We start from the raw sequence: 17,520 nt of genomic DNA, 5'->3' as shown, positions 1-17,520 counted from the left end.
CTGACCAGGTACATGGCCCTGAGTACTATCCCATAGGACAGGCCCCAGGACCAGATCTGGACTGCTTCCCGACTCAGTAGGTACGATCCTATGCCTCCCTACTTGTTGACATACCACATCCCAACTTGGTTGTCTGTTTGTTTCAGGAGAATTGTAATGGACAGCTGATCTCTCAAAGCCCATAGTGTGTACCTGATTGCTCAGAGCTCCAGGAAGTTGATCTGACACCGTGCTTTCTGGACAGACCATAGACCCTGGGTGCAAAGCCCCTCTACATGAGCTCCCCACCCAAAGGCGGACACATTCATGGTTAGGACAATTTGGGTAGTGGGACTTTGGAAAGATATTCCCTGTTCCAAATTTGAGAGAACCTGCCACCAGGACCAAGAGTCCTGGAGAGACTGAATGACTCAGATGTGAGTCTGGAGGCTTTGCGTGGCTGGCACCACTGTGACCTCAGTGTCCATTGGGCTCTGCAAATGTGTAAGCATGCCAAGGGAGTAACATGGACAGTTGCGGCCATGTGGCCCAACAGCCTCAACATGTGCTGAGCTGAAACCTGCTGGCTCTGTTGAATCACTACCACTATGTACCCAAGGTGACCACCCTGGAACAAGGCAGGAAGGCTCTTGCCTGAGCCATGTCTAGTAGGGCTCCTATAAAGTCCAATTGAGGTGACGGGCTGAGATGGAACTTTGGGTAGTTGATGACGAACCCTAGTGACTCCAACACCCAGATGGTGAAGTGCAAGGACCAATCAGCCCCTGTCTGAAAAGTGCTCTTGACCAGCCAATCATCCAAGTACGGAAAAACATGCACTCCCAGCCTGCAGAGGTGTGCTCCCACCACAGCCAGACATTTTGTGAAAACAAGTGGGGCTAACCCTAGCCCGAACAGCAACATTCTGTACTGGAAGTGCTGTTTACCCACCACAAATCTGAGATACTTCCTGTGACCTGGGAAGATTTCGATGTGAATGTATGTGTTCTTTAAATCGAGGGAGCATAGCCAGTCCCCTTTTTGCAGGAGGGGAATCAGGATGCCCAGGGAAACCATCTTGAACTTTTCTGTTTTGAGAAATTTGTTCAAGGCCCTCAGGTCAGGATGGGATGGAGTTCTCCTGTTCTCTTTGGAATCAGGAAGTACCAGGAGTAGAATCCCTGCCCTCTTTGCCTTGGTGGAATAGGTTTGACCACTCTGGCCATTAAGAGGGAGAAGAGCTCCCATAACAGTACCTCCTGATGTATTGTACGGGCACGGAGGGCAATTTGGCGGGAAACCAATAGGTTCAATTGGTACCTTGATGGACGATGAACAGAACTCACTAGTCTCAGGATATACTGGGCCACTGATCCGCAAAGAACTCTAGCCTGCCTCCAACCAGGGGGTCCAGTGTCTTGGGTACAGTTGGCTGGCTCATGCTCCCTATGATCCAGTCAAAACCCTGTCCCAGAATTTGGCTGGGGAGTCGGCTAGGGCTTGGGAGCTCTCTGTTGCCTGGAACGGCCACTGGAGTTCACCCTCTGTAAATGGAAGCGAGGAGCTGGAGGATAGTACTACCTCTGGCAGTAGAAAGACTTCCTTTGACCCTGCCTTGTAGACTTCCTGGCTGAGGAGGGTGGGTCTGAAGTGCTGGCGGAGAGCTGCTGGAGGGTCTCATGGTGATCCTGTAACTGGGCCACCATGTTCCATGCCTTATCTACAAAGAGATTCTCTCCTGTACACAGCAAATCAGCAAGTCTGTCCTGTAACTCCAGTCAGAGATGTGAGGCCCACAGCCATGCCATTCTATGGGTGCCATATCCTGCTGCAGAGATTCTCGATGCCATCTCAAAAACATTGTAGGATGAACAAACCTCATGTTTTCCACACTCTAGCCCTGATGCTCCAGCAATAAAAAGAGGTCTTGCTGATGTTGAGGCAGTTGCTTGGCTGCCTCTTTTACCTGCTTCCAGAGGTTGATTGAGAATTGGCTTATGTAGAGCTGGTAAGAGGCAATGCAGGCAATGAGCATGGCCCCTTGGAACACTTTCCTGCCAAGAGTGTCCATCAGTCTACGATCCTTGCCCAGGGGCACCGAGGCGTGGGTCCGAGACCACTTAGCCTTCTTGACAGTGGATTCTACCACTACCAATTGGTGTGATACCTGATGCTTCTTGAATCTGGTAGCCTGTTGGATGAGGTAAACCCCATCTGCCTTCCTGTTGATGGTAGTACTGTGAGGGAGTTTTCCCAGATCCTCAGCAGCAACTCCTTAAAGATATCATGCACCGGGACCGCCATGATCTCTTTAGGAGCCTCCACAAACTGGAGGATTTCAGCATCCTGTGTCTGGCATCCTCCTCCATCATTAATTGAAAAGGGATGGCCTCAGCCATCGTACAAAACCTGCGAAGGTCAAGTCTCTGGAGGAGACCTCCTTCACTCATCTGGAGGAGATGGCTCTGAAGGGAGACCCTACTAGTCCTGGGAGGAGGATTCTGCAGTGTCTTCCCCCCAGGAGTCATATTGTGCCTCGTCCTCACTGTAATCCACAGGGGATGGGGCCCTGGGTGCTTGGCTTTGGTCCAGACGGTGGCAGCCCCGGCAAAAATGGATGGGGAGCTGCAGGCCTCAGTGTCCCGGCCAGCCTTGATGGAGCTTCCTCCTTTGATGAACGGGCAACGAGCACCATATGGGTGGGGGGAAGCATTAGTGCTCCACCGGACATCGATGGCTTCCCGGGAAGCAACACCATCTGGGTTGGTAACACACCAATAAGCACTTTGAGCCATTCCAGCAGTGGTTCCAGCTGGGTGAATGCCGGCACCAGCACCATCGGTGTCGCCGGTTCAATGCCCTGCAATCCTACTCCACCGCCTGCTGGACTCTACGCTCCAGCTCCTCCTTAAAAGTTGCCAATGCCAAAACTGACTGGGAGGCAGAAGGGGTGGCCAAATCTTCCTTGGATCCCCAAGGTTGATTGGAGACTGTCACCAGGACCGATGGAGACCATTGCAGACCCCGAGCATCAATGGAGGATGGGCACTCCTCGCTGCAAAGTCGCTTCAGGGGCATTACAGCATGAACCAGTGCCTTATTGAGTCGAGCGCAATGGCCCTTAGGGGTCATCTTGGTGCACTTGCGGCAACCCTGGATGTCATGTAATGCCCCCAGGCAGAGGACACACACTTTGTGGGGGTCAGTGATGGACAAATTCCATGGACACTGGGGGCACTGATGGAAACCAGACAAGGCCATAACGAATGAAAAGAAAGGGAAAAAATGAGAAAAGGGTGAATGTAGGCAGTCAATGCCAGCAGACACCGAGGCACCACCACCACAAGGAGAACAGAAGCAAAAATAAACTTACCAAACTTCCGAAAACCCTGACTGAGGAAACTAAGGTGAACAGAGAAGGACCCTCGTTTGATGAAATCAAGAGAAAACCCAAAAAGACAAGGTGGAAAAGTTTCCAAAGACATTTTCCAAAAGAAAAGCCACAAGCTCACTCAACCATGAGGTGAAAGCTATGCAGAAAAAAGAGTTTGAAGAGGGTCCTTGCGTGGATGTGTGGATGCGTGGAATAGGGCATACTAGGCATGCTCAGTATGTGCAATCAAAGTTCCAGAAACTTTGACATAAGTTTTCCGTGCTGGGCTTCATCTGATGATGTCACCCATGTGACCCATTCTGCTTGTCCTAGGAGAATCATCTAAACACATTTGCTGGAAGTTGAAGATCACAAATTTATTTAGAACTCTGATTATAAATCAATTGTACATCAAGAGCTTTAAAGAACCTTTCATTCAATTCTACCAAATTCTCAATAAAATTGAGTTGAAAACCAGACTAGTATCCAGCATGGTCCTTGCTGTTGTCTAGTTTACTTGATCTTTAGTGCTGATTTCAAAGGTCTTAAAGGGTGACTTTATGTAAAGCAATGCAAAAGGGCCTTGAAGTTAATCTTCCCCTGCAGGGCATTCTGGACACTGAGTGAACAGGACTTAATACCTGAACTGAGCTGTGTGCCATGGGCTTCTGTCTGGGACTAATTGCCATTCTTTTCCTTATTCTTCTCATTTAGACATTTTTATTTTTTAAAGAAATACTTACTTATCATAGGAATCCATTGCAATCACCCATTTGCACAGACCCTCTGCTGCTGTAGAAGCATTCCGAATTTTATCTGGCACGAACTCAGGATTGGTGATATAATTTTTTCTAATAATATTCATGTAAGCTTGAGGGATGTTATCCTTGTCATATTCATGAAGTGACTGTAAAAATTTCATGTCTCCTAATACTCTCTTAGCTGGTCCCCAATAATCCTCAATCTTTCTTCCTGAGCCTGAAGGATCTGGAATTTTATCTGGTTTGACACCTTTTAAAATACAAATGGTTTCCATAACAAGCTTGACACCAGCAGGAGGACTCTTCATGGATTTCACCACTGTAATATCCTGAAATAAAAGCAATGCTCTTAGAGGAATAAGGTTGATAGTTTTGACAGCATTATAGTGCTGCATTAGTTATTTTTTGAAGATAAGTTTACAAACATATTTTTGACTAGATAAACTAGGTTAAAAGACATTTTTTATTCTCAACTGGGTCATAGAGGCAGAAGAAGGTAAAGGAGTCTAAGTACTAGCCAGCATAGTAATATAAGTTCTCTGCCAATTTATTGGCAGCATACACACAATGTATTACTACAGATATGCAGGATGTAGTAGCATTATCATGGCTGCTTTAAAGATACACAGGCCATGGTAATACTACTGCACATTGCAGATTAGGTTTCCTCATGCTAATCAGCCCAAAGTGAAAAGAATGGTTAGCATATAGAAATCACACACAAACTTAAACTGGTCTACCCAGTTTCTTCCCATATCCCCACCCCTCCTGGAAGAATGGTCCTCCTGGACCTTTACAGGCCCCTTTTTACAACCCAAATTCCTGCCCTTGAAAAATGACAGGCCTCTCTACAAGACCCCTACCCACTCAATCCCAAATACAATGAAGAGTCTCTGAGGTCCAAACACTCCTCATCTCTAAATGGGTCTCTGGGCATATCCCTAACAGGATGCCATAACCTGAAAGTGGCCCTGTCTGGGATATAAAAAGGAATCCCACAAGATGTGGAGCCTATGACATCCTGCATCGATACTGGCTGCTTTGATGCATAATCTCACTATGACCATACTTAAGGGCTTGGAATAATGGACTGTTGCTGCTTTGGTTTGCATCTGAAGTATGACTTTCATGAACTGAAGATGAACTCTGTTCCAGACAAGAAGACAATTTGTTTTTAAAGCATATGTAAATAATCCAATTCACAGATCAAACAGGTACAGAGTTGTGAGTGGTTTCCACTTAGAGCAATGAACAGTGTGATTTAATGAACAGTGTGATTTAATTCTCTTATCTTGCAATATCAGAAATGTAACTGTTAGGTTTTATTTTCTTCCTCACTCCTTAAGGGGGTCATTTTCTAACGGGATCGCACGCAAAAGGGACTTTTTGGGGGCGGAGCCGGGGTGGCGTTGGTACCGGAAGAGGAGTCGGGGCGGACGCGGCGGAAACATCGCTGGCTGCGAAAAGGTAAGAACCCTTATTGCTGCCAGTAGTGCACCCAATAGCACCACCTTTTACAATAGCGCTATTGGGTGCGAAAGCCAGCAGCGATGACACCGAGGTGGTGTGATCGCTGCCGGCTTTCGCAGGCCCGCCCCCCATTACCGCCAGATTCTCTAAGGTCTGAGAACTTAAAAAATCCGGCCTAAGAGAGATGTAACTTTTGCCCTGACCTGAGAGGCAGAATAGCAAGCAATGCTTTGCTACTATATATAACAACTTTCCCAAAGAGGTCTGATTTTAACACAAAAATATTACCAATCTCTAGAGGAGGCTACAAGAAAAGAACTCAACTTCAACTCTTCTAACAGAGGAGCTCTATAGCTCTTAATGTTTGCAAAACAGCAAAGGATTAAGTATTGTAATTCTTGAAAAAGCCATATTTTGAGGAATGGTTGAAGTCCCTGTGCTATATCTACAAATATATTAATATATTCCATTGGTATTTTTAGCCTTCCAAAAGTAAATTGTCTAAGTAAATCTTCCTACAAATAATTACTATTGCTATGGTTGGGTTTATTTGAATTTTACATTTGAAATACTACAGTAAGCTAAAAGGATACATGTTTGTTTTTATTATTTATGTATTTACTTTTATATAATTAATATCCCACCTTTTTCCATGAGTAGTCTCAAGGAGGCATATAAGACAAGTTTTAACTCAACAGTTACAGTACATTGTTAAAAGGTCAATTTTAATCACAGCTGAATCAAATTTACAATGGATAGCATTGACAGGCCAAAGTTTATAACTTATAGTCCTTACTTGATGGATCAGGTAGATAGGTCAGAAATATGACTTAGCTTTTTTCCTGAAAGTGAGGTAACCTGGCTCGAAGTCTGTTACATCTTACACAGAATAGTCATATGTACTTAGACAGGGTAATTTTGAAAGGCATTTCCATTGATAAAATGATGCTTTACCTATGGAAATGATGCTTCCATGCATTGGGGCGAGAGGCCATGATGTTGATCATGTGGCGGCCTGGCCTCTTGGTCAAAACAGAAAGACAAAGGGAACAGTAATGTCAGTAAGGGTAACTTAGTGTCCCAGCGGGGAGCCTCAAGACGGGCTGCTTGGGGGCTAATAAAAGGGTGGCATTTACAGCCCTCTGTCTCTCTGATCCAAAAGATTGCAGGCTCATATTTATCATTCTTTAGTGATGATGAATCAGATCTATGGGTGGAGAGTCCTGTCCCTTCTTTGGCAACAATCACTAATCCAGTACTGGAGAATAGGGATGTGAATCGTTTTAGGACGATTAAAATTATCGTCCGATAATTTTAATATCGTCTTAAACCGTTATGGAACACAATACAATACAGATTCTAACGATTTATCGTTATAAATCGTTAGAATCGTGAGCCGGCACACTAAAACCCCCTAAAACCCACCCCGACCCTTTAAATTAAATCCCCCACCCTCCCGAACCCCCCCCCCCAATAACTTAAATAACCTGCGGGTCCAGCGGCGGTCCGGAACGGCAGCGGTCCGGAACGGGCTCCTGCTCCTGAATCTTGTCGTCTTCAGCCGGCGCCATTTTCCAAAATGGCGCCGAAAAATGGCGGCGGCCATAGATGAAAAAGATTGGACGGCAGGAGGTCCTTCCGGACCCCCGCTGGACTTTTGGCAAGTCTCGTGGGGGTCAGGAGGCCCCCCACAAGCTGGCCAAAAGTTCCTGGAGGTCCAGCGGGGGTCAGGGAGCGATTTCCCGCCTCGAATCGTTTTCATACGGAAAATGGCGCCGGCAGGAGATCGACTGCAGGAGGTCGTTCAGCGAGGGTTCCGGCGCCTCACTGAACGACCTCCTGCAGTCGATCTCCTGCCGGCGCCATTTTCCGTACGAAAACGATTCGCGGCGGGAAATCGCTCCCTGACCCCCGCTGGACCTCCAGGAACTTTTGGCCAGCTTGTGGGGGGCCTCCTGACCCCCACGAGACTTGCCAAAAGTCCAGCGGGGGTCCGGAAGGACCTCCTGCTGTCCAATCTTTTTCGTCTATGGCCGCCGCCATTTTTCGGCGCCATTTTGGAAAATGGCGCCGGCTGAAGACGACAAGATTCAGGAGCAGGAGCCCGTTCCGGACCGCTGCCGTTCCGGACCGCCGCTGGACCCGCAGGTTATTTAAGTTATTTGGGGGGGGGTTCGGGAGGGTGGGGGATTTAATTTAAAGGGTCGGGGGTGGGTTTTAGGGGGTTTTAATGTGCCGGTTTTTCGATTTTTCGATTTTTCGATTTTTAACGATTTTTCACGATATTTTACCCCCCCAAACGGCAACAATACGATTCCCTCCCCCTCCCAGCCGAAATCGATCGTTAAGACGATCGAGGACACGATTCACATCCCTACTGGAGAAGGTTTTCATGGGTAATGATTCAGATGGACTGAACCAAATCACCATTCCCTTTCTAATAATTCCCAACATTCTGTTTGCTTTTTTGACTGCCGCAGCACACTGCACCGACGATTTCAATGTGTTATCCACCATGACGCCTAGATCTCTTTCTTGGGTGGTAGCTCCTAATATGGAACCTAACATTGTGTAACTATAACATGGGTTATTTTTCCCTATATGCATCACCTTGCACTTATCCACATTAAATTTCATCTGCCATTTTGATGCCCAATTTTCCAGTCTCCCAAGGTCTTCCTGCAATTTATCACAATCTGCTTGTGATTTAACTACTCTGAAGAATTTTGTATCATCTGCAAATTTGATTACCTCACTCGTCATATTTATTTCCAGATCATTTATAAATATATTGAAAAGTACGGGTCGCAATGCAGATCCCTGAAGGACTCCACTGTCCACTCCCATCCACTGAGAAAATTGTCCATTTAATCCTACTCTCTGTTTCCTGTCTTTTAGCCAGTTTGCAATCCACGAAAGGACATCGCCACCTATCCCATGACTTTTTTTACTTTTCCTAGAAGCCTCTCATGAGGAACTTTGTCAAACGCCTTCTGAAACTCCAAGTACACTCCATCTACCGGTTCACCTTTATCTACATGTTTATTAAATCCTTCAAAAAAGTAAAGCAGATTTGTGAGGCAAAACTTGCCTTGGGTAAAGCCATGCTGACTTTTTCCATTAAACCATGTCTTTCTATATGTTCTGTGATTTTGATATTTAGAACACTTTCCACTATTTTTCCTGACACTGAAGTCAGGCTAACTAGTCTGTAGTTTCCCAGATCGCCCCTGGAGCCCTTTTTAAATATTGGGGTTACATTAGCTACCCTCCAGTCTTCAGGTACAATGGAAGATTTTAATGATAGTTTACAAATTTTTACTAATAGGTCTGAAATTTCATTTTTGAGTTCCTTCAAAACCCTGGGGTGTATACCATACGGTCCAGGTGATTTACTACTCTTCAGTTTGTCAATCAGGCCTACCACATCTTCTAGGTTCACCATGATTTGGTTCAGTCCATCTGAATCATTACCCATGAAAACCTTCTCCGGTACGGGTATCTCCCCAACATCCTCTTCAGTAAACACTGAAGCAAAGAAATTGTTTAATCTTTCTGCAATGGCCTTATCTTCTCTAAGTGCCCCTTTAACCCCTCGATCATCTACTGGTCCAACTGACTCCCTCATGTATGTGCATAAGTTTACTCAGACTGAACGAAGGTGTTTCTAGGAGTGGGGCTGGGGAGGGTTTTACATTTCTAAAATACTTTTATATTTTCAAAAGTATATGCATAAATTTCTGGTAAAATTTTCAGTGCACAAAATAGCAGATGTAAATGAGTGCAAGATGTTTAGGTATGCTTTGAAAACTGGTGTAACTTATGTATGTATTTGCCACCTAATTTAGGCAGACTTTTATAAAATTACTCTCTTAAACAGTCATCTCCACTATTTTGCAAGTGGAGGGTACTTTGCCAAAAACTTCAATATGGGACCATCTCCAGATAATGTGATTGGCTTGGAGGTGTGTTCCTCTTTGATGATATGGCCAGCCTAGAAACTCAAGAACACTTAGAACAACTCATGTAACTAAAACAAAATCTGCTGCCCCTCACCATCTCTCTCTCTCTCCCCCAACACACTCTCCTTAGCCCATCATTCCCAACACTATCTCTCTCCCCATCTTCTCTCCCTTACATGCTCTCTCCCCCAACACACACTCTCCCCAATCCCATTCCAGTCAGGCTGAATCCCTACCCACCTCTCCTACCACTTATCCTCCACCATCTTATCCTCGGCTCACCACATCCAGTGGCTTGCTTTTGCCAGCTCCTCCAGAACAGCTGCTTTCCTCCAGCACTGTGTGACTCTCAGTGACATTGAGCTGCGCAATACCCAAACTCTGCTGCTTTCACAATCTCAAAAGAATGGTGTTGGAGTTCAGGCACTGCATGGCTCAAACTTGCTGAGAACCGCCTGAAGCTGGAAGAAAAGAAACCAGTTGTTCCAAAGACAACACCAGCAGCAAGCCTCCAGATAAGTTGGTGAAGAGTATGCATTTGCGAAAGAGTATCAGGAAATCACAGTTACAATTGATGGGAACCACCATTGGCACAATCTACTTGGAAGGAGCCTTACAGTAAACAACATCGCCCTAAATGCTATCACAGCTCTATCAGATAGAAAAAGATGGTTCCAAAACTAGCAAATCTAAATTAATTTGGAATAGCACATAATAATGGTCTGTTGAAATAACCAACAGCAAAACATTGCTGACAAAGCAGTTCATATATTCCTCTTTATTTGGTCAAATAGCAGCCTCTGATATCTTGACTCAGCAAAAAAAGTCACTAAAAACACTTATAGATCCCAGTCTCCTATATTTGAGGTTCCTTCCCAGCCAGCTTCAGACATCAGAGACTGGAATTTACATGTGATTTTATTGTGTATATGGGCTACTTTGTAATCGTTACTAGATTTGGGTACCCACCAATAGGAACATATTCTACTATACTGAAATAAGCAGCATATTAACATCTATTACTGAATCTCTTCCATCATAGTGAATCCCTCTTCATTGTATACATAATATGGTTCATAGCTTTCCATACCTGTGCAGTAAGAGTGTCAAGAGCAGCCAGGGCAGACTCCAAAATTGGTAAAGCTTGGGCTAAATCACTGTCACACTCATCTTTGATTGCTTTTGCAGCCATAGCTTGCTCATTTGCCACAGCTTCATCAGCTTTCACTATTTTTTCAGTCTTAGCTACCTCTATGGACTCCCTCTCAATGATCACCATCATATCATCAACTTCTTTGCTGGCAACTTTGAGCTGTGGCTGCAGGGCCTCTAGTTCAACCTGCATAGTGGCCACTTGAGATGATGCTGATTCCAGTTTCTCTAAACCAACCTCATACCGTCTTTTCATTTTCATAACTTCCCTGAAAGAAACAGACAGACAGTGCTTAATATTGTAGTAATCCTTTAAGCAATACATTCTTGTGCTTTAATCCAGTTTGCAAAACTTGTAAATTAATACTACTTTTTGAAGAGAAAATGAATATTTTTCTATTTAAAGCAACTAACTATACTAGGTAATCATCTAAACTATTAGTGTTATTGATTTACACTGCTATATTTCATATTGCACTTTTATATTTTTATGTGGTTTGTGTTATTGATGTATTTATATTTGATTTGATTTGTATTATTTTTACTTTGTGCACTGCCTTCTGTGACTCTCAGGGCCCAGAAAGGCAGTTAATAAGAATGTTTAAATAAAATACTAGCTAACCCGATTCTTCACAATAATAATTTCCTGTTTCTCAACTCTGCTGATGATTATTTTAAGTTTATTCCTAGGTATTTTTTAGTTGTATTTCTACCAAACAGTTTATTTCTTTTCTTTTTATGCTTCTGAAGAATAAAAGTTGGATATGGCCACACTCTTTGGTTTCATAAAATATCTTTATCCAAGTCCACTCTTCAAATAAACATGCTATATTTATGGTTTAAACACAAGGATGGTATCTTTAAAACGAGTGTATGCATGCCCACTTATAAGTGAGCACACATATGCGGGACTTTTAAATCAGCCTTGAAAGTGCACATGTATAATATAAAATATGCATAACGTGGTATGTGTGCTCCTAATTTTAAGCAGTTACAAAAGGAAACATTCGCTTATCTTTCCTTTGGACTTGTCGGCTTTTACACGTGCAAGTGAGCACATTTTAAAACATGCGCGTGTGAAGGAAATAACGAGTTTGACCAGGTAGTCCACCAGTTTGCCAAGTCTATCTCTAGATCATCCAGACCCCTCTGGTTCTTCAGCCTGCACGCCTCCCAGTTTACCCAGACCCCTTACCCACTCAGTTTTTGGCAAAAACGAGGTTTTTTTCAGACTTACACCTGATAATGAGCAGAAGTAAATATGTGCAGGTAACAGCCTGACGTGCATTGTGTTTGCCGATTTTAAAATCAGGATTTATTTGCATAAATGTTGGCCCTGTCCTGGAATGCACCTAGCAAGCCACTTTTTTATGTGTGTTCTGTAGCTTGTGCACAAACACATATGTAATTTGCCAGTTTAAAAATAAGAGCTGATCACGCTCATCCCATATACTTGTGTATATAGGCCTTTCTTTGCGAGCAACGCTTAAAATTTACCTCACATTATGATATTTATGAAGCGTTCTGATATAGCTATATCTCAATTTACTTACATTTAAAACAGTAGGAGCTGCTAAGTAAGTGGTGCTTTCACAAACTTTACAATCCAGTGGGAGCACTGAGAGGAGAGGATCACCTTACCTGGTGGCTGAAAGGAATCAGTAAGTTTTGCTTGGGAAATTTTATTTTATTTTTTTAAAGTACTGGGGCGAAGTTAACTATTAGGGAATATTATTTATTGTATTTGTGCTTTTAATAGTCAGTAAGGCAGCAAATAAACAGAAGTTAGACTGTTTTTTCTAACAATTTTTCTCATTTTATCAAAGTTTCCCTTTTGAAAGTTTAACACTAGAGCCGTGGATTTGCTTACTATCCCCCTTCCAGTCATTAATTCAAATTTGATCATATTATGATCACTATTGCCAAGCAGCCCCACCATCATTACGTCTGTCACCAAATCCTGTGCTCAGCTGAGAATTAGATCTAAAATTGTTCCCTCTCTCATCGGTTCCTGAACCAATTGCTCTATAAAACTGTCATTTATTTATTTTGTTTGTATTTTCATTCTACTTTTTAAATAATAGGGGTAAATTGGAATCTTTTAGCTTAGGTGAATTTTTAATTACAGGCACTTGGACTACTTTCCTTATTATTGGAACCTCACTGTTGGGATGCCCTAATTCTAAAGCGTCATTAGTATCCTTTGAAGGTATCTCCCTCCGAACCATGTGCTGCTGAGTGACTGTCGGCTTTCCCTTTGTTCTAGTTTAAAAGCTGTTCTATCTCCTTTTTAAAGTTTAGCGCCAGCAGCCTGGTTCCACCCTGGTTAAGGTGGAGCTCATCCTTTCGGAAAAGACTCCCCCTTCCCCAAAAGGTTCCCCAGTTCCTTACAAAGTGAATCCTTCTTCTTTGCATCATTGTCTCATCCACACATTGAGACTCTGGAGATTTGCCTGCCTCTGCGTGTGGAATGGGGAGCATTTCAGAGAATGCTACCTAAGTTGACTTAGGGATATTGATCAAGTTGACTTAGGGAATGGCCTCTGCTATTACTGGCATCAGTAGCATGGGATCTTCTTGGTGTTTGGGAACTTGCCAGGTTCTTGTGGCCTGGTTTGGCCTCTGTTGGAAACAGGATGCTGGGCTTGATGGATACTTGGTCTGACCCAGCATGGCAATTTCTTATGTTCTTTTGAGGTTCTGGATTTCAGCTTTCTACCTAAGAGACTAAATTTGGCTTCCAGAATCTCCCTCCATAATTTTCCTATGTTATTGTTGCCCACATGTACCACAATAGCCAGATCCTCCCCAGCACTATCTAAAATCCTATCTAGGTGACGCGTAAGGTCTGCCACCTTCGCACCAGGTAGGCATGTTCCTCTATTTATTTAAAAAATTGTCACCCACCCTATCTAAAGTTCTAGGCAGGTATGTGTTAAAACATACATAATAAAATCATATAAACCAATACAGAATAAAGTGCCAATGCAAAAATAACCATATGCACCATGTCATGCCACCTAAAAGTTCTGCATATGAATATAGTGAAACATGTTCTGCCTCCAAAATGTAATCTTTCATTAGCTTAAGATGCCTATGTGTTTTCTAATATTCGAAAAGCCTGAGAAAAAGAAGGACTTTCACTTGCTTCCTAAAATTCCTAGTACAGCTCTTAGCTGTTAGTAGAGGTGTGCATCCGTTTTCCACGTATTCGTAATCCGCAACTTATTTTTTGCTATCTGTTAAATACGTGGGGAGGCGAAACGCATCGCGACTCCCCACGTATTAAACAGATTTCTGTTTTATTCGGCCTAAATAAAAATTTAAACCCCCCACCCTCCTGACCCCCCCAAGACTTACCAAAACTCCCTGGTGGTCCAGCGGTGGGGTCGTGAACTCACTCACACCCTCGGTGCTAGTTTCATCATGGCGCCCATAGCCTTTGTCACAGGGGCTACCGGTGCCATTGGTCAGCCCCTGTCACATGGCCATAGGCGCCATCTTGTGCTCCTACCATGTGACAGGGGCTGACCAATGGCACCGGTAGCCCCTGTGACATAGTATGGGCAAAGGCTATCGGCGCCATTTTGAGTCCTGGCGTCGGACGGCAGGTCGCTCCAGGACCCCCATTGGACCCACAGGGACTTTTGGCCAGCTTGGGGGGGCCTCCTGACCCCCACAAGACTTGCCAAAAGTCCAGCGGGGGTCCGGGAGCGACCTCCTTTCACGCCGGCCGATCCCAATACTCAAAATGGCGCCGATCGCCTTTGCCCTCACTATGACGGCGATCGGCGCCATTTTGAGTATTGGCATCGGACGGCGATTTTGAGTCTCAAATGGCGCCGATCGCCGTCATAGTGAGGGCAAAGGCGATCGGCGCCATTTTGAGACTCAAAATCGCCGTCCAATGCCCCTGTGACATAGTATGGGCAAAGGCTATCGGCGCCATTTTGAGTCCTGGCGTCGGACGGCAGGTCGCTCCGGGACCCCCGTTGGACCCACAGGGACTTTTGGCCAGCTTGGGGGGGCCTCCTGACCCCCACAAGACTTGCCAAAAGTCCAGTGGGGGTCCGGGAGCGACCTCCTTTCACGCCGGCCGTCCAATCCCAATACTCAAAATGGCGCCGATCGCCTTTGCCCTCACTATGACGGCGATCGGCGCTATTTTGAGACTCAAAATCGCCATCCGATGCCAATACTCAAAATGGCGCCGATCGCCGTCATAGTGAGGGCAAAGGCGATCGGCGCCATTTTGAGTATTGGGATCGGACGGCCGGCGTGCAAGGAGGTCGCTCCCGGACCCCCGCTGGACTTTTGGCAAGTCTTGTAGGGGTCAGGAGGCCCCCCCAAGCTGGCCAAAAGTCCCTGTGGGTCCAACGGGGGTCCCGGAGCGACCTGCCGTCCGACGCCAGGACTCAAAATGGCGCCGATAGCCTTTGCCCATACTATGTCACAGGGGCTACCGGTGCCATTGCTCAGCCCCTGTCACGTGGTAGGAGCACAAGATGGCGCCGATGGCCATGTGACAGGGGCTGACCAATGGCACCGGTAGCCCCTGTGACAAAGGCTATCAGCGCCATGATGAAACTAGCACCGAGGGTGTGAGTGAGTTTCCGGACCCCACCGCTGGACCACCAGGGAGTTTTGGTAAGTCTTGGGGGGGTCAGGAGGGTGGGGGGTTGTAGTTAATTTAGTAGTAACATATTTACAGATCGACAACTTATTGAATTCTCCATACTTCCGCATGAAACGGAATTGACCCCCCATTAATACGTATCACGTACGCAACGACAACTTTTTGCCTGCATATCCCTAGCTGTTAGCAATGCAGGAAATGTGTTGCAGAGAAGTGAAACCTGCAACCACAAAAAGTTAAGCTTTAGTCTCTGACAAGTTTGCCAGACAAACAGATGGAATGTCCAGAAAATTATTGCCAGAGGATCTTAGAGATTGAGGAGGGGGTTAGTAAAATTTTAACAGAGAACTCAAACAAATTGAAGTGTCTTCACTTAGCACTTTATGTATCAAGGTCAATATCTTAAAATAGACACTCCATTGTATAGGAAGCCAGTGTAATAAAAACAGAACAGGGAAGATGTAGTCTCTCATCTTCGCAATAGTTAGTACACAGGCTGTAGCCTTCTCAATGTCTTGCAAAGCTTTAATAGTGATCAATGGGAGATCAAATAAACTCAATTACAGTAGTCTGGTTAAAGCCAAAGAGGTAATTTTCAAATGAGTTACATATGTAAATGTAGCACAATTTATTTTTTTTAAATTACCAGAGGGAACCAGGCAATGGATAAAATCCCCAGTTGAAAACAGAACCCATTCTGTCCTACAGGAAAAAAACTAAACCAAACTTTAACCCTTAAATAGAAAGGTAAATATATCACACACTTACGCTTGTTTCTTTTGTAATAAGACTTTGAATGTGGAGATTAATTCTAAGTATGATGTAGGTGTTACATAGTTGTGTCTCTGAAGCTCATTATGGAATTTTCCAGACAATTCAATAGTTGAAGTGTGGAAACTTTTGCACATATCTATACAACCATTTCGTGTTTCATCTGACATTTCCACATCTTCCAAGAAACGAGCAGCAACAGCTTGCAGAGCATCTTCTGGCCATGTCTAAAATCAAAATTTATACTTCAGTTTACACATTACTTTAAACATTTAAAAAAAATCAAACGCATTTCAACCATTCTCATTTTTTAGTGCACCACATATATGTTATTTAACAAAACACACATAAAAGTAGAATGCACTTACTTATAATAGTTTTCTAAGCATTTTAAAAGGAATATTATAGTGTAGACTGCTATAATATGTAATATACATATAGTCTATCTATAAGAAAATTTGGACCAAACTCCAATATTTAGTAGATTCCAATATTTAGTAGATTTCCTCTTGCTCTTAGGTACTCAGAATATAAATTTTATATTTAAAATGGAAAATGAGACGTATTTAAGAATGCTTGAAGGCATACTTATACACTAGGAGTGAGTCAATTGGTTCAGATGTAGTTTACCTGTACTGGATGTACTCCACAGTGGACTGCAAACAAGGGAAGCCAGGGTTCAAATCCTGTTGCCATTCCTTGTGAACTTGGGCAAGTCATTTCACCCTCCATTGTTTTCCCCCTGCCCTGGCCCTCTTGGTGATTTCACCTGCACCAGGCATTGGGGGGGGGGGGGGGGGGGCACCATTTCATCCTTCACCTCAGGCAGCAAATTGCCTTTAGCCGCCCATGGCCTTATCATATGGGCATTATGAACTAGGAAAATTGACTACCACATTTACCACTAGTATGCAATGTTTAAAGCAAATCTAGATGTTCAGATTGTACTAATGCTGGTTCTGGGAATGCAATGGATAGCTTACTTCCCTAACGTTACTGGGGCTACTGTACGACAAAGAAATCTTTTTGTACCTCCTTCCTTCCCTGCTCAATACAGGAATACCAGATATAGTCAGGCATGTAGGTAATGAGTTGATATATCTAGAGCAAGTGGGCTGACTAATGCCAGTTGTGTTTCTCGCCAACCTTTGGAAGAAGCTAGTAGCCAGTTAATACAAAGCAGTCATTACTTCCTTCTCAAAAAAACAAACTGTAGGGATGGCATCAATAGGAGGCAATGTGTCCATGCAACTTCTCACAGAGCTAGGGAATGACAGCCCTAGTCAGCCTGACTCTATTCAGGCACTATCTCAATCTCTAAATGCACTCTGCGGAAAAATTCTACTATGGGAAGCCCAGCATCTCCTGCAATGTCTTAGTTAGACCAAGTGGTAAAGAAAGCATGGCCCCCTTTGT

General features: G+C 44.2%; 1 protein-coding gene across 1 annotated transcript in view; it reads right to left on the bottom strand.

Annotated features, from left to right (window-relative positions):
• Positions 1-17,520, bottom strand: part of DNAH7 (dynein axonemal heavy chain 7) — a 724,465-nt gene that overhangs the window by 275,429 nt on the left and 431,516 nt on the right. Inside the window, 3 exon segments of the mRNA XM_029606081.1 lie at positions 4,096-4,442; positions 10,636-10,966; positions 16,102-16,331. Of these exon segments, the coding sequence (XP_029461941.1) occupies positions 4,096-4,442; positions 10,636-10,966; positions 16,102-16,331 (908 nt within the window).

Source organism: Rhinatrema bivittatum, chromosome 6, assembly GCF_901001135.1.
Source record: "Rhinatrema bivittatum chromosome 6, aRhiBiv1.1, whole genome shotgun sequence".
Classification (NCBI taxonomy): Eukaryota; Metazoa; Chordata; class Amphibia; order Gymnophiona; family Rhinatrematidae; genus Rhinatrema; species Rhinatrema bivittatum.
This window is presented reverse-complemented; position numbering and strand designations above follow the sequence as displayed.